The sequence below is a fragment of the Dipodomys merriami genome, unplaced genomic scaffold, assembly GCF_024711535.1.
Source record: "Dipodomys merriami isolate MVZ:Mamm:240054 unplaced genomic scaffold, mDipMer1.0.p SCAF_5, whole genome shotgun sequence".
NCBI classification, from domain to species: Eukaryota; Metazoa; Chordata; class Mammalia; order Rodentia; family Heteromyidae; genus Dipodomys; species Dipodomys merriami.
Window position 1 is genome coordinate 33418126 of NW_027206068.1, and position 23538 is coordinate 33441663.

Consider the following 23538-nt stretch of genomic DNA (forward strand, 5'->3'; position numbering starts at 1 on the left):
TATTAGCTATTACAAGTAATATAGAGATGATTTAAAGTATACAAGAGAATGTATTGGATTATCCAGAAATACTACATTAGTTAGTACAAGGAGCTTGTGCATCTGTACATAGGAGGTTCCAAATCTACAGTGAGACAATCCCCCATTGATACTAACAAACATTATATGGGTTCCAGTACTGTTCGGTTTCAGACACTCACTGCAATTTTGGAACATCCTCCCAGTGGATAAGTCAATATAAATAATAGAAACATAGTACTGGAGAAAAAAAGGGTCTTTGAAGACTATGCACAAAATACAATGTGAATAAAGCTCAAAATAGGCAAAATAAACAGTATCTTGTTCAGCAAAAGTTATATAATAACCTATTTAGATGTAAGCAAAAAAGTAATAATTTATTATTTAACATGGTACCCACCTTTTGTAGAAAGGTGGATTGATAAAATGAAAATACTATTGCTGAGCTACTTGAGTGGGAGATATCAAAAAGTCAAGGCCAATCTAGGCAAATGTTAGTGAGATTTCACCTCAACATACAAACTCTATATATGTTTTATATCTGTAATCCCAGTTGCATAGGAAGATGGGATAGGAGAATCTAGTCGGTAGCTGCACTTGAGCAAAAAGTGTAAGATTCTATCTGAACAATGACCTAAAGCAAAAAAATGTGGCTCAATTGGTAGAGTGATTATCTAGCAAGTACAGGGCCCAAGTTCAAATCCAAATACTACCAAGAAAGAAAAAAATAATGAGCAACACAGTTTAAAGGTGCTAGTAATATTCATGGGTTTTATGTGAATAGATTTAAGCATTCATTTACTATTATGTATAATGGGTTGCAAATATAACCATTAAATAGATTGCAAAAATGTAATAGTAATATAAAAGCAAAATAGCATTTTGTGAAAAGCTATCTGATTACTTGCGATACCTCAAGAATGGTATCTGATTCTATTATGAACAAAGTTATCAAGGTGAAGAAAAGGCATTAAACAAAGTATTCAAATAAAACAAATTTTAAAACATAAGTAATAAAGCAAAGACAAATGATAGAAAATAGGCCCACAAAACTCACCACGAGGGCTTTCGATCTGTTGCTGAGAAGTTTCTCTATGTCTCTAGCTGCAATTTCTACCAGCTGCCGTGCATTGTTTGGTTCCACAGTATACATATCTTGATATTTTTCATAAATCTGTTTAAGTGGAGAAGAAAATGAATAAGAACAATTATTTAAGACATAAATTCCTATTAGGATGTATTTAAAACAATGTAGAAATTTGATGTAACTATAACCCTACAGTACATCACCTTTACAATAAAATTTAAATTAAAAAAAAAAAGAAATTTGAAAGAGTCACCCTTTTCTTTCTACATTTTCAAATTTGAATGTACCACTAAGGGAATATAAGTTAGTATACATTTGCTGCAATACTATTAGCTTGCTAAAATAGTAGTAAAAGGGGCTGGGAAGGTGGCTAAATGGTAGGATGCTTGCCTTGCATGAATGAGTTTGATTCCTCAGCAGCACATAAGCAGAAAAAGTAGAAGTGGTGTTGTGGCTCAAGTGGTAGAGCCCTAGTCTTGAGGTGAAGACCTGAGGGACAGTGCCCGCACCCAGAGTTCAGGCCCCACAGCCTAGTGGTTTATTGGAGATAAAAGTCTCACGGACTTTCCTGCCCAGGCTGGCTTTGAACTGCGATCCTCAGATTCCAGCCTCTTGAGTAGCCAGTATTATAAGCGTGAACCACCAGCACCCAGCTTGTGATAGGGAAGGTTTTACTCTAGAGAGCCTTTCCATTGTTCTCCCTTTGTGAGAGAGGGATGGATGGATGGATGGATGGATGGATGGATGGATGGATGGATGGATGGATGGATGGATGGATGGATGGATGGGTGGATAATTTGATAGAGACAAATATAACGGAAAGATGATAGAAACATGAATATGAGATTTAAGTCCTGCCAAGTTTCATCAAGGCACCCCCAGAGAGCTCCCAACTCACTTCACACAAAGAGAAGTTAAAGATTATTGAATGTGATTGACGTCTACATTGAGTTTTGGTTAGAAGTATGATGGTGCATTTCTTTTTTTTTTATCAACTTACATGGTCACTGTATGTGTACATCTTATTTAGTCACTAAGTCATACCACATCAAAATTAAACTAGATGGTAAAATTAAATTCAGCTTCATTTCTGACTCACATTGGCATCTGACTATGCCTTCTCTAGTGGTGTCAGATGCGCCTGGTTTCCATGGTTAGTAAAATCCCATCAGGAACAGGAGAATTAAAGTGAGGATGAAGGCAGGGCGCAGTGGCAGTGTTTGTGACTGGAGGATTGAGCTGCAAAGGAAATCCCTTCTGCATGGAGCAGATGGGGTGCACATGCATGACCACACCATGTTTAAAAGCCAGTAACTGGCAGGTTTTGATAGTCTTTTGAGAAGTGAATCCAGGCACACATTTGAAACCTAATAAACCATGCATTTCTTTGGCACAACTCCAGCACTCTTCTCTACTACCAACAGGTTCCCCGCCTGGTCCCAGCTAAGCACTGGTTACTAGAGAACACATATGTTAACATTTACGTATCACAAAGTATTTTAGTTTTACAATTACTTGTAGCTTTTAAGAAAGTAATACATTAATGGATTTACATCCATTAAGAGTATTTCAGTCTTAAAATTGATCCATTCAAACTATTTAAACAGTGACTTGGTCTATTTTCATTTCAACTAACCAAGTCATATTAAGTGAAATAAAAACCCCAGATATCATTTCCTCCAGCATTTCTATATATCACTGGATGGCTAATGTTTTCATAGGGCAGATCATGGAGTCTGGTTTTAAACATAAAGTTATCTATGAAGAATTCTAATCAATACTAAGCGCTCTCATTTCAGCCTGAGATGGAATTCTGGAACATCAGTTCTGGAATAGATTAATTGATCTAGGTTACAAATAGATTAACCTCAACATCACATTAATTGATCCAGTATATGTAGCACTTTGCAGTAAAACTAATAGAGCTAATTGGTGGGACACATAGCTGTGCTTTGCACCATTACTGTTCTGTGCATTTGTCTGCAAAGTCTTAAGAGTCAACCTTCTGGGTTGGGAAGGTGGCTCAGTAGTAGAGTGCTTTCCTTTCATGTATGAGGCCCTGGGTTCAATTCCTCAGCACCACCTAAGCAGAAAAAGCTGGAAGTGACTCTGTGGCTCAAGTGGTAGAACGCTAGCCTTGAGCTGAAAAGCTGAGGGACAGTGCCCAGGCCCAGAGTTCAGGCCCACGACTGGCAAATTTTAAAAAAAGAAAAAGAAAAAGAGTCAACCCTCTTTTGTACAGTACAGGAAGTAAAAGATGAACATTGTTGATGGCAATTCATTCACTTATACAAGTGTACTTCACAGTATACTACATAGAATATGTCAATTTATTCAACCACACATCCAAACATATAACTACGTGTGTTAAAAGAACCAATGTATTATAAATCAATATACTTTGTAAGTACCTACCCTCTCAAATGTATGAAGAATATTATCGCATGTTTTCATTCTGTTATAACTTTTAAATGCTTAAGAAATAATAGGTTTGGGAGGCTGAATGTCTCCAAAGTTTGTGTGTTAAAAAGTTGGTCCTAGGGAGGTAGTGCAACTTTTGGGAGGCAAAGTCACTACGTCACTAGAGATAGTGCTTTGAGAGAGGCATCTCTTTCCTTTCTTCCTTCTGCTTCCTGGTCATGAGGAGAGCAGGTCTGCTCTTCCATTCACTGCTGTCATTAGGAGGTACCTCACCACACACACAAAACTAAGAACCAATTGATTATGGACTGGAACTTCCAAACTTTAGTACAAAGGAACTTATTTTATTTATGTGAATTATCTCAACTATTTCACTGCAACAGAAAAGAACTATAAATCCTATGGATACAAATAAGATGACTCACAGTATATGTGAAATAGATAAAGTCAAGGAAATATAAGTCCAGTATAGACCCCAATATAAATATCTAGTTACACTGTTTTATACAGAAATCAAAATTAGACTGTATTCTTTATTAATAAAAATGGAGTCAAGGGGCTGGGAAGGTGGCTCAGTGGTAGAGGGCTTGCCTTGCATGCATGAGACCCTGGGTTCGATTCCTCAGTACCACATAAGCAGACAAAGCTGGAAGTGGCTCTGTGGCTCAAGAGGTAGAGCGCTAGCCTTGAGCTGAAGAGCTGAGGGACAGTGCCCAGGCCCAGAGTTCAGGCCCCACAGCCAAAAAAAAAAAAAAATGGAGTCAACATTACATTAACCAGCCTACCTAAAGAATTAGCTTTTTCCCCCTAGTTCTACAAACACAATAGTCTTTGTTACTGTGAAAGTTTATTTTAGAACTCTCAAATATTTCCTGATATGTTTGATAAACAAATATGGGTGTATAGTTTCATGTATATGTTTAAGATTGCATGATACATCTTTATAACATTAAACCCACTTTTCTTACTATCACTAAAAAAATTATATCACAATATTTAATATATTGGTGTGTTAATATATAAAACACAGTCTAAACTATTTTTCTTCTTAATTTTGTTTCTTGTTTTAATGAATATCTGATTTGTCACTTTATCCAGTTCCTTTTCTGAAAGAAATAACAGCATGGTGGAAATAAAATATAAGTTTTTATTGTGAGAATACCATACAGAGGAGTTACTATTACATGGGCAAGATGAGTACTCTGTATGATATTTTCACAATAAAAAAAAATAATAATATTTATCAAAATGGAAAAAATGATTGGAAAATTCAGCAAATGTCATAGTCATTCTAAGAGAAAGGGATAAGTTGCAGGGCTCTTGAACACATTACATGGAAAATAAGATGCAAGTATTTCTCAGTTTTTTTTAAACAGTATCTACAAACTTATGACAGAAGCAGCTATAAGTGAACCTGTGATTCCGATGACAATAAAGACAACAAAGAACACACTCAAACCCACCTCAAAAAAAACATACATATATACACACACATACATACATACATACCTATATAAGTTTTTGGCACCAAATAGAGCTCCATTCAAATCCTGTCAATGTTCAACATGCTATGTGATATTGGGTTCATTTTTTTACTACTAGAAAGAATACAGTGTAGAGACAGAGTTGAAGACAGAATGTTCCCCCTCCTGACTAATTCTATGAACTTTTTCTTCTCCACAGTTCAACTCTTCCTACTGCCACCAATCACACAGCCTCAATAAGAAGAGTACTTGTCACCTGCACATCCATTCTTCTTAGAATCTTAGTTCCTGTTAATGTTTTTCACTGCTTCCATGACCAGTCCTCACTACGATAACATTCATTAGAACTTTCTTGCCTTGTTCATTGGAATTTTATTGCAAATCTCACTACATCAAGTTCACAGCTCCAAGATAATTTTCAAAATAATACATTTAAAATCACCACAAATGTAAAATGTCACAACTCATTGACTTAATTGTTTAAAAGTTCCTAAAAAGGTTCGTAAAGAAATATTTTGGTAATTATAATACTAGACATTATACTAGAAATTATTCCATGGAATGCAATAAGTACAGAAATATAAAGTATGTCTCCAAGTATTTGATGGCCCATAAAATTATTTGTAGTTGGTCTTAGGAAGCTTTCTTATATAATATATCCTATATCTTACATTATATATATATATATAACCATATACATGTATATATATATATATATGCACTATTTATTCACTGTAAGAAACCTCAAAATTACTCTTATAACCATGTATGAGGTTAGCTGAGGTTTTTGAATATCAGAGTGAGGGAAATTGAGTCCCATTTCATCGTAGGAGAGCAAATCACTATCCACAGCTTCAGTAGATGAAAGGCAACCTGATTAGTGAAATGAAGACTGCTTAGCCTCTCTGCACTTGACTTTGCCTTGGATTCAGCAGCATGGAAGAATCCAGAAAGTGAGAATGGAGCTGAGGGTTATAGATCATCACATCTGAGACACAGACAGTGCAGCAACAATGGTGAAAAGTTAAGAATGGAGAATATCTACATGAAAGCAACAAAAGAAAACAGAAATATGCCCATACATCTCATCCCTTACAACTATATGCTGAAAAGCAAATTTAAGAATATTAGTAAATAATGAGTTTAAGAGGGAATTTTGATATACTAAATGCTTTATTGATCACAGTAGATTGTTTTAACCTGAAATGCTCAAGTGGTCATATTAATTACTCCTTCACTTCCTTAAAGAGAAGTGTTCAAACAGCTAATAAGTAACTTAAGTTGGTTCATGAGAAACACAACTTTCTTCATAAACTTCATAAACTTTTAAAAGTTATTTTAGATATATAAACACTAATAAGGGCTGGGAAGGTGGCTCAGTGGTAGAGCGCTTGCCTTGCATGCCTGAGGCCCTGGGTTCGATTCCTCAGCACCATAAAAGCAAAAAGAAAAAGGCCGGAAGTGGCACTGTGCTTCAAGTGGTAGAGCGCTAGCCTTGAGCTGAAGAGCTGAGGGACAGCGCCTAGGCCCAGAGTTCAGGCCCCACAACTGGCCCCCCCCAAAAAAACAACACTAATAAGACTTTCTTCTAATAATGATACCTTCACATTCCACCCTTGGCGATTATCTTGGGCAAACAAACTTTCTCATAAGGTTAGTTTCCCCTTTGAGTGTTCTCATAAAATGTAAGTGTCTTTACAAATACATGGCAGTATTCTAACATTAAAAATTGTTGCAGAATACTGGGTGCTGGGGCTCACTCCTATAATCCTAGCTAACTCAGGAGGCTGAGATCTGAGAATAACAGTTCAAAGCCAGTCTGGGCAATCAATCACAGAAAAAGCTGGAAGTGGTGATGTAGCTCTAGTGGAAGAGTGTTAGCAAAAAGCAAAAAGGAGTTCAAGGGCAGCATCGTGTCCCAGAATTCAAGCCCCAGGCCCAGAAGGGGGAAAAACAAGGAAGGAAGGAAGGAAGGAAGGAAGGAAGGAAGGAAGGAAGGAAGGAAGGAAGGAAGGAAGGAAGGAAGGAAGGAAGGAAGGAAGGGGAGGGTGGGAGGGGAGGGTGGGAGGGTGGGAGGGAGGGGAAGAAAAGAGAAGAGAAGAGAAGAGAAGAGAAGAGAAGAGAAGAGAAGAGAAGAGAAGAGAAGAGAAGAGAAGAGAAGAGAAGAGAAGAGAAGAGGTGTATCAGAAGATGGCTGCTGAGTCAATAGCATGGTAGAAACAAAAAAAATCTCTATGAACATTGACACAGCACTGAGTCAATCAGATCATTTTTCTGAAGGCTGACAGCTATATATATAGTGTGTGGCCCAAGGATATAAGCCAGGGAAAAGGCTATTTGGAGGAAAACAGTATTCAGACATATTAATGGCTAAAAAGGATGGTTGTGATAGGCAGAATAACAGCTTCCCAAAGATAACCACAGCCTGGGCAGGGGACACTACCAGGCATCCTGGGGCCTAAGTGGTAGAGCACTTGCCTAGCATAGTAGGATCTAATCCAGACACACACACACACACACACACACACACACACACACACACACACACACACACACACACACACACACACACACATCATCATCATCATCATCATCATCATCATCATCATCATCATCATCATCATCACATCTTAATCTCCAGAACCTACAGTCTGTTCTTACATAGGAAAGGCACACCTAGATCCTTAAAAGTAGAATAGCAAGATGTAACTAAGGAAGAGAAAATCAGAAAGGGCAGCATAAGAGGAAATCAGATATACCTTGCTGGCTTTGAAGATAGAGGAAGAAGAAATGAACCAAGGAAAATATATCTGAGCTAAAGAACTATAATATTATGACTGCATTGTTTTAAGCCAATAAACTGATGATAATTATAGTTGTCATAATTTTTTAATGAGGTAGTAGTTGTTCTGAGCTCTTTGCTGAGAATCAACCATAATAACCTTAGTCTCTGGGACTCCGGATCATCCTTCCATTAGCCATACTATCTTCTAAGTGCCATAATGCTTAAATCAGCTCCTCAGAATTCCCTTAAATTTGTTACCTTTTGTTGAAGTAGCCCTACTATAAACTTCCTTAACGATTCGCTTTCCTAAATTCTAAGAAAAGCTCCATGTTTGTGATTCTTAATTATAGCTGCACATTCACATCTTTCCTTGCTAGGATCTGACGAAGATGAAAAGTTGAACTTTCCTGTCAGAAATGTCTGTTTTCCAGTAGCTTACAGGCAGTAATGAAATTAGTTCAAGGACACTATTTATTATCTTCACTAATGTGTGAATTTCTAAGAAAAAGACGAAAGAAAAATGTATACGGAAAAGCTAAAAACAGCCAAATGGACATACATGCATTGAAAGCACAGGTGAATTAGATAAACTATGGTCCCAGCGTATAAAAATGAAGATAGAATTGAGAGAAAACGTTTTGATCTCTCTCGCCATCATTCTTCCTTCAGTGTGTTTGCTAGCTAGCAGTGGCAAACACAGAAATCAGCAATACCAACAGGTAGAAAAATAAGTTTCATTGTCTCAACTCCTCTAGATACCACAAAATCAATTTAATTATTTTCAGTTGAATTTTATAACCTAGGATGCTTTGTATGTGGATTCTGATACGGTTGTACATATTTGTATCTTTCAGAATTGGACTTTTTGGACTATTGTTCCTTACCCACAGACAACATCTTGTTTCAAAGAGGTGCATTAAAAGCAACAACAAGAATAACACAATAATCTTCCTTGATCATTTTCAAAGATCAAAGTTCCCTTGACTAAATTTTAACATGGTCCACAAGTAGAAAAAAAATCTATTCATTTATCCTAGGTCTCATAACCTTCTACGACACCCAACATGGCAAAAGATGAAGTTCCCTTGGCTAAAATAAAGAATGACTTCAGATGTCAATTGATGTTTGAGTATACTTTACCCACAGTCACAAAATTAAAATGTGCTTTTCTCCCATGAATATTAGCTGAATTTTTTAAATATGCGCTATTTTCTAACTCTTAGTTCTCTTAAACCATGTTCCCTTTCAATTAACATAGTAAATGACACAACCTCTGAAACAACAGGTTTGACAGTCTTCCCATGTAGAATTCTTCAGCATAGCCTCACGAGTTCATCTCCACTGGGTTAAGGACAAAGACAAATGCACCCAGAAGAATATATTAACCCAGTGTAGTCTGTGTATAGGTACAAAGCTTTATGTACTTGTCTACAAGATACCTGACATGCTATGGAGGCCATTTCCAGAATCCTATTTCATTCACTAAATCTTCATTTCAAATATATTAGAGCCCTTTTATCTCTAGCCTACCTTGAAATTTTCTGTGAGTTAGGGTATCGATGTTGCAACCTTTAAACATATGCAAACATAGAAAAATGATGTAAGAATCAATTTCACTGAGTAATTTTTATTTCCCTTAACCAGAGTGTAAGTTTCAAGAAGGGAAAAGAATTCTGTGTTTTGATGACTATGGTGTGCCCAGCAAACAAGCAAAGTGCATGAACAGTAAACAATGACCTTGAATTAGGGAATGGATTCTGATGAAGGCATGTCAGGCTTTGGTGGGATTATAAGTGATGATTTATGACTAGTTTTTCTCTATGTGTTATTTTATTATTTGTACAACAGCATTCGCATTATTCACTAGAGCCAAAAGTGGCAAAAACTTCAAATATCTGTTGACAGATAATGACTGAATACACAAAATGTCATATCCATACATATGCCAGAAGATTATTCAGCCCTGAAAAAGAGTACATGGGTGAACCTTGAAATCATTGTCGTAACAAAAGAAGCCAGATTTTGCCTTATTTAAAAGTGAGAATGAATTTAGAAAAGAACAATTCTAAATAAGGTGCTATGCAGTTAATGCAGGAACAAAATGCATCAATCCAAGAATTTTAAATAATGGAGCAAATACAAAAAAAGTAATGACAAATATAAGAAAGAATATTAGTGTTGTAATAAAATGATAGAAATGTACACTCTCAGAATTCAGAGAAAAGCAAAAATTAAAGAAGAAATAAAAATTAAAGAAAAAAAGAGGGGTCCACAGTTATGCAGTATTTCACCAAGTGATAAGTATGTGTATACTAGAATTATTGGAAAATACAAAAGGAAAGGTAAATTAGAGTATAATGGTAGAAGGGCATAAAAATTAGTAAGCTGGTTTAAATCTTTTGTTAATTCCAAACTGCTTTAAATTAATAATATCCAGCTCAGAATTCTACTTGCTATCACAACAATTTGTACCTAGGGGAAAAGAATCAAAAATATAAATTTATTTACTATAAATTCCATGTGAATAAACAAAAATTATTCAGATGCAGATACGCAGATACCTAAGTATAAATATGTAATTTGGTTATATCCTCAAGTATATAGTGCATGCTTTGTGAATGGTGGCAACATCATATTGATACTTCCTAAGCCATTCTGTTTTTCAAGTTTGTTATGATGAACCTTCTTTTCTGGGACTATGCCACTACATTTCAAATGGGACATTATCTTCAGAAAAGATTTTTAGGAAGAATGAAGTCAGTGCTGGTGAACTTCCTACAGCACACACTCTTACTTGCCCCAGTTCCTATTAATAGGAATGTGATGGTAACACTGCTGAGCCTCAGATTAAAGACAGAAGGAAATGAAGAAATGACCATCATTAACACGACTTAAATTTTCTACCCACTCTATATTTGAATATATTTAACCAGAAATGCAGATTGCTCCCAGAATACAGAAAATAAACTATAATAGACTAAGATAAATGTAAAATGCATTCATAGCAACAATGTTTCAGTAAGATTTTTCAGTAATTTTTGTAAGATAGAGACATGTCACATTTACAGTAAATTATAGCTTCATCTCTAAGAACAAGAAGATTCAACACAAGAAAAACATGAAGATGAATGTTTCTTTCCTTTTCTATATCTGAATCTACATACCAGTTATGCAATGAGTATATATTTTACCCACAAAATTCACATGAAATTCAAAGTGGGAGAGATCATAGTAGATTCTATTAAAACTAAATTAAAATATAATTAACCATAAGCTGAGTGAGATGCCGATTTAATGTCTCTAACCTCAAATGACCTAAATTCATTCCTCTACCAATGAAAGAATTTTAATTTTTAATTTGCCCTCAACTGTCTATACTATTCACCTATGACTTTTCTAAAGCAAAACTGCTAATTACACATGTGGATACTCAGTTTTACAAACTTACATTAACTTTAAGAATTTCACATACTTTTCCTTCAGTCCTCCTAGAACAATTTTTCAATTTGAGCACTACTATCCTTTGTTAGCCAGATAATGCTTTGCTGTCAGCGAAAATGTCCTTCATATTGTAGGACATTCAATTATGCCTCACCGATGCCAATGGTGACAACCCCTACCCCCAAACTGGAATTAGGATCAGCACAAAACCTTCCCAGATGTCTTTTGTGAACTAAATCCTCCCTGGCCAGGAACCACTGGGACAGGTATATATTTGGAAAAACACTAAATAATAATTTACCTCTCAGCTACCAGCATAACTTAAGAAAATGTTATTCAGTGTCTGATGCTAGAACAGAATGGTAGAATGGCAAAGGCAAAAATATGACTCAAAATATGAAAGTGTAAGAGTCACTCTAATAGTGACTCCAAAAGTATAAATCCCCATAGAATATATTGTTTGTCTTTGCAGATTAAAGTAATTAACCACTGTTAAAAAAAAATAGCATCTGGGCTGAGATCTGAGGATCTGACTTGGAAGCTAGCCTGGGCAGCTAAGTCCATGAGACCTTCATATCCAAAAAGGTGAAAGTGGCTAAGCACAGATGGCTCATCCAGTAATCCTAGCTATTCAGCAGGTGAAGATCTGAGGATCATGGTTCAAAGCCAGCCCAGGCAGGAAAGTAGGTGAGGCTCTTATCTCCAATAAAATACAGAAGCTGGAAGTGGCACTGTGGCTCAAGTGGTACGTCACTTATTTTGAGCAAAAAAACAAAGAAGTTCAGGGACGGAGATCAAGCTTTAGAACTGGCAAAAACAAACAAAGAAAAAATAACCTGAAAGTGGCATTGTAACTACAGTGGAGAAGGAGGAGGAGGAAGAGGAGGAGGAGTTAGATAATCCTAAATTGCCCACAAATTAAAGCTAGTGACTCTTCACTGCTGAGAAAAGTAAACAAACAAACCCAAATATGAAATAATAATAAGCAGCTATAATTATTTATTAAAAGTAGAAATTCCACCAGGATACCATAAAGACACCTGCACATCCATATTTCTTGCTGTACTAGTCACAATAGCCAGGGTATGGAAACAGCCCAGATGTCCTACAATAGATGAGTGAATCCAAAAACTATGGTTTCTATACACAATGGAATTTTATGCAGCCACCAAAAGAAATACTATTATGTCATTTGCAGGGAAATGGATGGACCTAGAGCAAACCATGTTTAGTGAGATAAGCTTAGCTCAGACACACAAATAGCACATATTTTCTCTCATACGCAGAAGCTAGACATAAAATATACCAGAGCATGATAAATTATACAGGATGTTAGGCATTTACCTACAATAAGGAGGGTACTTATAGGAGAGGAACACAAAGGTGCAATGCCTGTGTGTATCTCATCATATAAAATAATATTTATCAAAATGGACTCCAGAAAATGGAGCTACTACTTTTGTTTTCTTATATTTTCATCTTGTTCATTTATCTTTCTTTGTGAGTAAGGGGGGGGTACACAGAAATGAAGTGATAAAGGGTGTACGAATGGTACTCAATTAGTGGTACTCACTGGTTGAAAAGAACTGTACAACTTATGGGTGAAAACAGGAGGGGAAATTGAGAGAGTACAAGAAAGGGTAACATTGTCCAAAAAGTAATGTATTGTTTACCTGAGTTATATAACTGAACCCTGCTGTATATCACCTTTATAATAACAATAAAATTTTCTTTAAGAAAGAGCAAAAACAGAAGAGGTAACAATGTTTGATAGGAAATGCACTCATTACCTTGCTCATGTAACTGTAACCCCTGTGTATACAATTTTTACAATAAAAAACATATTTAAAAAAAGAAAAACAAAAAGTAGTTCCTTTACTATTACCTTTAGTCCTTCCTTTTCTGTGAGGAAGGAGGGATTGTTATTACTCCCACTTGATCAGAGGTAGAATTCTAATACCACACAGCCACTTTGCAGGACTCACAGGACTAGGAAGTTCCCAATCCCTCTTGTTCCCTGAGCTCATTCTGGGGTCAGAAGCACCAATTATGATCTACTCTTAAGTAATTTTTTTTACATATTAATGTGCTGAGCTCTCTACAAGCAGAAAATGAACGTTGTTTTACATAAGATGACATGACCACAATGTCAAAGAAAAAGCCTCATTGAATTTGTAATGAAAACAAATTATTCACTCAGAACACTTACACAAATAATAATTAGAGAATACTGATGTTTAATATTTAGACACATCTCATACTAATACCTTTAAATAGCAGTAAATTAAACATAACAGTAAATTAAAAGGCAAGAAGTTCTAGTAGAGTGCCATTGCAGAATAATTCTACCTTTAAAAATAGCCTTTAGGATCCAGGACCAGTGACTCACACCTCTAATCCTAGCAACTCAGGAGACGGAGACCTGAGGATCACAGTTCACAGCCAGCCAGGGCAGAAAAGCCTCTTATCTCCAATAAACTACTCAGAAAAAAAACAGAACCATACCTACTCAACTCAAGAGGCAGAGTTCTGAGGACCATAGTTCATGTTGACGTAGGCAGGAAAAAAAAAAAAACTACCTGAGACTTTTACCTTCTATTAACCACCAAAAAATCTGGAAGTGGAGTTGTGAGTAGAAAAAGCTAAATGACAGCACGTAGGCCCAGAGATCAAGCCACCTTACTGTCTTTAAAAAAATGAAAATAAGATGAGATGAGATAAATTAAGATGAAAAATAATATATTAACATTAGAAGAATATGCATGCCATAGCAATGTAAATATTCTTGATGTTTTACAAGCCATGAGGAAAAGCAAGAAAGGAGAGTAGCTGAAAATTGAATAGAAACAGCAGAGAAGGAAAACGTAGAGGCCTGGGATTGGTGTGAAGAAGGATAATTGCAAATCTCCATGCCTCCCGCCTTCCCGCAATGAAGCTTACAGGGTTGCCTACACTGTCTAGACCCCAGAGCTAGGGCCATGATGAGCAAGGGAGGTGCAACAGGCACACAATCCCTTCAAATATGCAAAAAGCCTGATCCCACCCATTCTTTGACCTAATTTTTTTCCATTTTATTTATTGTGAAAATACTATACAGAGGGGTTACAATTACATAGGCAAGATAATGAGTACATTTCTTATCAAGCATTGTTGCCTCCTCCTTTATTTCCCCTTCCCATCCCTTTCCATTACCCCTTGCCCCCCCCACTAGCTCCTCCCCCTCCCCCACCAAATTTGTAATGTTCATTTTCGACATAACGACTTGTACATCTCATTGTTGCAATGGGTCCACCTGTATCGCTATTTTAATTATTTGTTTTTTCCCTTCCCCTCCACAAACTATACCAACATCAAATACAGTGAAAGCAGGGGTTATACCGTGGGGGAGGGACATACAAAGCAACAAAGAAATCATCTTATAAATGTGTTAGAAACAATCGCATGAAAGAAAACAAACATTTGAATTCTTATCTTGGGGATAATTTCCCTAACATCAACTTATCTGACCTTTTCTGCTTGACTCAGATATACACTGGTTATTGCAAATAAGGGAAAACATGGGACCTATGTTTCTTTGGGCCTGGCTTACTTCACTTAATATAATTTTTTCCAAGTCTTTCCCTTTCCTAACAAATGGGTCAATGTCATTCTTTCTGATGGAGGCATAGAATTCCATTGTGTATATATACCACATTTTCTTGATACATTCATCTACTGAGGTGCATCTGGGTTGGTTCCATATCTTAGCTATGGTAAATAATGCTGCAATAAATATAGTAGCTGGTAGCTTTAGTGTGGTCTTGTTTGTGATCATTTGGGTAAATGCCCAAAAGTGGGATTGCTGGGTCATAGGGCTCTATGTGGAGTCTTTTGAGGAACCTCCATACTGCTTTTCAAAGTGGTTGAACAAGTTTACACTCCCACCAACAATGTAGTAAGGTTCCCTTCTGTCCACATCTCCTCAAGCATCTGTTGTATTGAGCCTCTTCAGTAAATGGTGCTGGCAAAATTGGTTAATTACTTGTAGAAAACTAAAGCTAGATCCTTATATATCACCCTGCACCAGAATCAACTCCAAATGGATCCAAAGACCTCAGAGTCAAAGCAGACACTCTGAAAACATTACAGGATGGAATAGGAGAAATCCTAGGTCTCCTTGGCACAGGCCCAGATTTTCTTAATAGAGACCCAGAAACACAAAAAGTCAAAGAAAGGTTGGACAAATGGGATTGCATAAAATTGCAGAGCTTCTGCACGGCAAAGGACATAGCTAGCAAGATCAATAGAAAGCCCACGGATTGGGAGAAGGTCTTTACTAGCCATACAACAGACAAGGGTCTCATATCTAAAATACACCTGGAACTCAAAAATTAAATCCCCCAACAACAAATCTTCAAAGAAACAACTGCCCAGTAAATAAATGGGCTAAAGACTTAAAGAGAAACTTCTCTGAAGAGGAAAGAAGGATGGCCAATAGACACATGAAGAAATGCTCAACCTCTCTAGCCATAAAAGAAATGCAAATCAAAACAACCTTGAGATACCACCTCATCCCAGTTAGAATGGCTATAATCTTTGACCTAATTGAAAGTTGTAAAGTTGTAAAGTTTGTTTTTTGACATAAATTTAAAGCATGGTTATTGAACTTAAAAACATTTGCCTAGTTATGCAGAAAGCTGAGACCCAGAGGGTCGTGGTTCAAAGCCAACTTAAGTAGCGAAAGTCTATGAGACTCCATCTCCAGATATTCACCTGAAAGGTTGTCTGGAGGCATGACTCAAAAACATCAGCAGAAAGCTGAGCTTGAAGCCTTGAGTTCAAACAGTGATACAGAAATAAACAACAACAAAAAAACATGATTTCAATAATATTCCATATACATCAATTTTTAAAATTCTGTTTATGAATATGACATCAGATCCTCATTGTGACTATTGTGCATGGAAAGATGTGTGTGTGTGTGTGTGTGTGTGTGTGCATGCGCACGTGCAGAACTGATAACATATACTAAAAAATTCTGTAATTCATATTGATCCAAATGTATGTTTTTCATAATCTTGGGATTCTTTTCAAATTACTTCAAGAAGAAATCCTCTTAAGTAGGTAATTGGTGGTGGTATAGCTTTGGCTTCTTATTATATCTTCTTTTAAAAGAGCTATAGTATATTCAGATATGCTAACCTTGTGCTAAATTGGGAATGTGCTGGAAACATAGGAAATATTAAACTATAAAATATTAACAACTACTTTAAAACACATAGAATTCTTTTCACTTCAAAGTTGTATCCAACTTAATAGCTACATGGTACTGAACAAAATTTTAACCTCAGAAACAATTGCTTCATGCATAGTGAAGGTGATGTTCACTGGACAATGTTGACCTGAGGTGCAACGAAGTAATGTACTCACTTAGGGTACTTAGGAGAGACCCTACATGCATGTGGAGAAAAACCCTTTCCATTGAATATTAAAAAGTTCTAATGGATTAAAAGTTCACTGTGAAATATTAAAAGTACAATTTATTTCCTATATTTTTATTTCTTTGAATTATTTGATATGCTTTGTGTGGTGTGTGCACATATGGATTTATGTACCTGTAAGTGATTAAGTAATGGAATAATTCAAGGATAATGATAGTATACCTGAGCTCTTCCACTCTTGATCTTTAACAAAAGATTGGCAAGTAACCTGGACCAAATGGCTCATCTGTAAAGAGGTGAATTTTCAACTGTCCCAAGATGATGTTTAATGGTCCCTTTAAGAAATCTTCATAAAATTGCCAATTTAAATTAGCTTAGTAATATGGCTGTTTTATTTAGTTTTGGGGGCCTTGTTAAGGTAGATGTATTTTTGAACTAGTAAAAATAGTATGAGAAGAATTATCATTTCTACGATGTTGACTTTCAATGTAAGAAAACACACCACTCCATTTTGTTTTCAACTTCTGGTCCACACTATAATTCAATATACCAATCTATATGGCTCAGTGGTAGCGAGTAGCCTACATGAGGCCCTGAGTTGGAGCCACAGCACTGCACAAAATCCAACAATAAACAAACAAAAAATCCCTCCACAGCAATGCTCCAATCCTAGCTAAAATTTAGCTCTCAACTCTCATATCCTACAGCCAATGTTAGCTTAAGTAAGTCACATCGTGGACCTTCTCTGTAGGAAAGAAATAGGCCTACAAAGGTATTTATCTTGTACAAAGACACCGTCAAACATGAATTATTCCCAATACTGAATTCTGCACTATCTCTACAAATACACACATGTGCATGTGTGTGTGCGCGTACACACACACACACATACACACACACACACACACACAGAAATTACATAACAAATAATTCTTATAATTTTTCCGTCATAGAGTTGAGGTATGTAGCCCATAAACAACAAAATTAGTATACCTTTAGTGAAGTACATTATCTTTTTCATTCTATTTTGTTATCTTAATTCAGACAGGGTAATTTGTTCACCAATATTTACAGCAGTAATCTATACTTCACAAAGCAGAATGGAAACTAGGTGAGATTTTTTTTTTGTTTAATTTATTGCAAAAAGCAAATCCAACAAGCGAAATTTCCCATTTTCACACCAAAAACATGGAGATCAGCCAAGCAAGTAGTTTTCAAAGCTAGAGAATCTTTGAAGGAGTTGGAAAATAAAATGAAATAAAATAAAAAGATCCATATAATTTAAAACCAGAATCTGTCAGCTGTCACTGTTTTTTCATTGTGGTTCACCCTCAGTCACTGTAAATGCTATTTAAATAAGAATTAACAAATAAATTTTACTGACATCTCCACAAATTCCATCACTTTTTACAGAGGTTCCCTGACTGCCCAACAGACTTGCATATTCCACCAACTTTCCTAAGAAAGTCAATGCAGATCTGAAGTATCACCTTAGGGGTTAGGGCTTAGACATCTCTACTCTGGCAATGGAGGGTTTTGTTTTTGTTTTCCTTTTTCAGTTAGCATAGATTGATTGTACACGGGATGGGGATTAATTGTGGTGTTTTTACACATGCATCCAGGGTCACCTGCATAAATTTCTCCTTCATCTCGTTCTCCTATCATAAAACAATTTCAACAGGCAACATTCTTCTCTTTTCATGCATACGCATAAAGTATTCTGATATTGTTCACCCTCCTGCACACCCTCCCCCTTCCATGGGTATCCAACCCCCAATAGTGCCTCTTAATTTGTACAAGGAGTTTGGTCGATGGAGATTTTTTATTAGTCCAGTGTCAGTTGTGTGAGGAGAGAAGCTGTGTCACTTTGTCTACCCTTGATAGACTACAGGGTGCCTGGGATACATTATGTCCTTTGTAAATGCTGACCAGAATTAAATCAGACCATTGGTATTCACAAGAAATGCCTTTCATGTGCCTTGCTTTGCAGATACTGGTTGAGTATCCATTCTCTAACCACCTTGGGAATGAAAGTGCTTCACAGGTCAGGTGTCTTGAGATGTTGATAGATTTGCATAGAAATAATGAGATATGTTGAGGAGGAACACTAAGTCTAAACATGAAATTCCTTTTTATTTCTTATACACCTATATACATCATCAGAAGGTAAGTCCTAACCGTATATTTAGTGCAACACTTTGGATTGAAACCCATCAGACTTAAGGCATCAGATCATCACTAAAAAAATTCTGAACTTGGGCTGGGAAGATGGCTCAGTGGTAGAGTGCTTGCCTTGCATGCATGAGGCCCTGGGTTCGATTCATCAGCACCACAGAAGCAGAAAAAAAGCCAGAAGTGGCGCTGTGGCTCAAGTGGTAGAGCACTAGCCTTGAGCTGAAGAGCTGAGGGACAGCGCCCAGGCCCTGAGTTCAGGCCCATGACTGGACCCCCCAAAAAAAATTTCTGAACTACTAAGCATTTTAGATAATTTAGGATTTTCAGAAAAATATATTGCTAAGCTAAATTAAAATTTGGTAAGGGTCATTCTTAATAGCTATAATTGCCTTCTAATAAAATTCAGAAAGCATGTGCGTATGTGTGTGTGCAAGCACTGTGACTTGAATCCAGGGGCGCTGTGCTCCTGCTTGGTTTTTTTTTTGTTGTTGTTGTTGTTGTTCAATGCTGGTGTTCTACCACTTGAGCCACAGCTCTATTTCTGGCTTTTTGCTGGTTAATTGGAGATGAGGCTCCATTCACGCTAGCTTCAAATTTAAGTCCTTCGATGTCAGCCTCCTGAACAGCTAGAATTACAAGCACAAGTGACCAGCGCCCAACTCACATTAACTTTTAAGTATTTGATTAACATGATTTTTTACAAACTTGTATTAATATATAAATTAACTATGTATTCCAGGTTTTCCCAGAGAGAAATATTCATATGTAAGTTGACCATCTATAATGTGAAATCCCAAATCCTTCAAAATCTGAAACATTTTTGAGCACCCAACATGATAGTTAAAGGTAGAAAATTCCAAACTTCAAATGATGGGTCAAGGTTAAAACACAAATGTTTCTCATATTGTCTAAAATCTTGTTCAAGTTTGGTATATAAGGTATATATAAAACACCAATAAAATCTGGATTTAGATTTCAGTCCCCATTCTAAGTTTTTATGCACATACAAATATTCCAAAATTCAAAAACAGCCAAAATCCAAAGTACTTCTTATCGAAAGTGATTATTCATAGCTCATAACTGCAACTCTTTTTACACTATCTCACTGAATAAAGCCACAGTATTTTTTGATATAGTAGATATAATATTGATATAGTAGATATAATATTGCATAATTAAAATACAGAATGAGAGTACTTTCTAATTATTGCATTATTTGCACTGTTACAAAACTAAGGAGGCCTAAACAAATGAAATTTAATTTTTAGCAATTCTAATAAAGTAGATACAGAAATGTTCTTACAAAAAGAATCTAATCAGTTTAAGATGCCACACAAGATATATTAGTTGATCCCTGTCATTTTCAAAAATTATTGGAGTGACTGTGACAGTCAGTTTAGAAATCATTAAAAAAAAAAAAAACAACACTTTCCTAGTGTCTCCATTTCTTATATCAAAAGCTTCATCTCTGGGTGTATATTAACACCTCACAACTTATTTTTACAAATAAAATCTTTAGCCAGAAGTAGAACTATTACTTAAGTGGTAGAGAGCTAACCGTACACAAACAAAAATCAGGGACAGTGCCCAGGCCTTGAGTTCAATACCCAGGACTGGTACAATAATAAAAATAAAGATGTGTTCCCACGAAGATGCTCAGAAAATTCATCATTGGACTTGAAGACAGTATCACAAAACAAATTCTCAAGTATATACTGCAAAATGAAAATGCTGTGGTAATATGTGCATGCCAGCTAAATTTGAAAAGGATAGGGACACACACATCTAAAGAACAGAGCTATGTGGAAGCCATTAGGTGTGAGGGCAGGTGTCATTGAGGACTCAGAACCAGTGACATCCTTGCTCATAGTGACCAGGGGTACCCAGGCCCTCTTTCAGTACTTCACTGCCAGCTCCAACCTGGGAAGTCTGTCCCCACTTGCAATAGAGACACACAGTTTCCTGGCAGATAGGACTTCACTGTAATAGGCACTAGATTAAGAGGAATCTGTGAAGGGTCTTACTCACATCAACAAGCTGATTGACTCCACTTGCCGTCTTTGCCAGTGTTACAAGGTCCTCCTGCATCTTGTCCACCCATGACTTGATCCTGCAGAGATCAGACAGAAAAATGCTCTCTCAGAGGCTGCCAAACACATTCAGATCCTGGCATGTGCATCCATGCTTCCCATAACTCCTTAAAATTGCCTTTGAATATTCCTTCTTCTGGCTGGTTCTCAGGGTGTGCACCCTCTCATTCCACCTTCAAATAGAAAGTCACCAAACCTTCATGCAGAACCTCTTAAGATGCCAAAATAAATCAAGAACTCTAACAACAACAGATGCTGGAGGGGATGTGGACAGAAAGGAACCTTACTTCATTGTTGGTGGGAATGGAAACTTGTTCAACCACTTTGGAAAGCAGTATGAAGGTTCCTCAAAAGACTTCACATAGAACTCCCCTATGACCCAGCAATCCCACTTTTGGGCATTTACCCAAATGTTTACAAACAAGACCACACTAAAGCTACTAGCACAACTATGTTTATTGCAGCATTATTTACCATAGCTAAGATATGGAACCAACCCAGATGCCCCTCAGTAGATGAATGGATCAAGAAAATGTGATATATATACACAATGGAATTCTATGCCTCCATCAGAAAGAATGACATTGCCCCATTTGTTAGGAAAAGGAAAAACTTGGAAAAAATTGTATTAAGTGAAGTAAGCCAGGCCCAAAGAAACATAGGTCCCATGGTTTCCCTTATTTGAATATCTAGGATATGTGAGTCAAGCGGAAAAGGTCAGATAATGTGATGTCAGGAAAATGAACCCTTAGATGTGTATTTTAATGTTTTTTTCTTTCATGCATGTGTTTCTAATGCATTTATAAGATTATCTCTTTGTTGCTTTGTATGTCCCTCCCCCACAGTATAACCCCTGCTTTCACTATATTTGATGTCAGTATAACTTGTGGAGGAGATGGGGAAAAACCAGTTGTTTAAGGATACAGGTGGACCTGTTGCAACAATGAGAAGTACAAGTTGTCATGTCCAAAAGGAGCTTTACAAATTCGGTGCGGGGGGGGGGGGGGGAAGGGGGGGAAGGAGAAGGATTGGGATTGGGGGGAGGGGGGAGGCTGGGAAGGGAGGTGAAGGGTAAACACAGGAGGAGGCTGCAATGCTTGGTAAGAAATGTACGCATTATCCTGCCCATGTAATTGTAACTCCTCTGTACAGTATGTTCACAAATAAAATTAAATTAAATTAAAAAAAAAAGATGCCAAAATACTCCCAAAGCAAAGAAAGGAAAGTTCCATGAGTATCTTAGAAAATGGGAAGATAAATCTTGCTTTTTAAAACATAATTCCATAAAATAGTTACTAAACACAGCAACAAACTGTGTATTTTTGCTTATACATATGCCAACTGAAAATAACTTCAGACTATTTGAAAAGCCAACAATCACACTATTCTGACGTAACCTCTATCTATTTAATGTTATGTTCCATAATCGCGTAGTAAAAATGCTCCATGAAGTTGAAACCATCATTTATCTACTAAAAACAACTTATTTTCTTATGCCATGATACTTTCACATGTCATTACAAATGCCTTGAAATATTTCTTTTTTATCGCCACTTAATATTCCCTTAGTTCTAGATTATATAATATACTTGGTGGTTCTTATTTTTCTTGACAGAATCTCATCAGCTTTAACCAACAAACATTACATTGCAGCAAATATAATACATAAGTAAATAAAACATTATGTCCAAATATCTCAGGACATCAGCTTTAAAAGCATTTTGTTTCACCACTTGAATTCTTAGATTTGGAATTAATGGATCAAAGCTTTAATTTTAAAGCTAACACATGTTTGCATAATTGATTATTAAAATTTTACCTTTTCAGGTATAATCTTTAGAACAGTGCATGTACACCTAAAATTACATTCTGTAGATATCAGGACATTTTTACAAAAACCTCAAACCCATATAATATCTTCATTTTGTCTTAGCATTAGGAAAATTGCCAAATATCATCCATTCAAAACTATTTAACTGAATTTTCAACTCCTTCATATATTTTATTTATTCATTCTTTTCTTGCACATCATGTTTTTGTTTTCTCTAAAATTAATATAAGAAAACATTAATAAACCCAGAAGAATTTAAGTTTATATCTGAATTTGAACTCTTCTCCATGTCTATTATTTAAATAGTGGAAACCTAACTGTGTCTTCTGTTCCCTAGAGGAAAATTTATAGTTTATCAGTCACTAAAGATTTTTTTAGATAAGACTCCACATAGAGCTATGCTATGACCCAATAATCCCACTTTTGGACATTTACCCAAATGATCACAAACAAGACCACACTAAAGCTACCAGCACAACTATGTTTATTGCAGCATTATTTACCATAGCTAAGATATGGAACCAACCCAGATGCTCCTCAGTAGATGAATGGATCAAGAAAATGTGGTATATATACACAATGGAATTCTATGCCTCCATCAGAAAGAATGACATTGGCCCATTTGTTAGGAAATGGAAAGACTTGGAAAAAATTATATTAAGTGAAGTAAGCCAGGCCCAAAGAAACATAGGTCCCATGGTTTCCCTTATTTGCAATTACTAGTATATGTCTGAGACAAGGAGAAACGGTCAGATAAGTTGATGTTAGGGAAATGAACCCCAAGAT

At 36.3% G+C, this 23538-nt stretch overlaps 1 protein-coding gene across 6 annotated transcripts in view; it reads right to left on the bottom strand.

The window, feature by feature from the left end:
• The window catches only part of Cacna2d1 (calcium voltage-gated channel auxiliary subunit alpha2delta 1), a 368458-nt gene that overhangs the window by 269073 nt on the left and 75847 nt on the right, over nucleotides 1–23538 (bottom strand). For all 6 annotated transcript variants that reach the window (XM_069996360.1, XM_069996362.1, XM_069996361.1 and 3 more), the window contains exons 2-3: nucleotides 20860–20941; nucleotides 1076–1192 (exon numbers count right to left, since the gene is read on the bottom strand). In XM_069996360.1, coding sequence (XP_069852461.1) covers nucleotides 1076–1192; nucleotides 20860–20941 — 199 coding nt within the window. The remainder of the gene's footprint in view (nucleotides 1–1075; nucleotides 1193–20859; nucleotides 20942–23538) is intronic.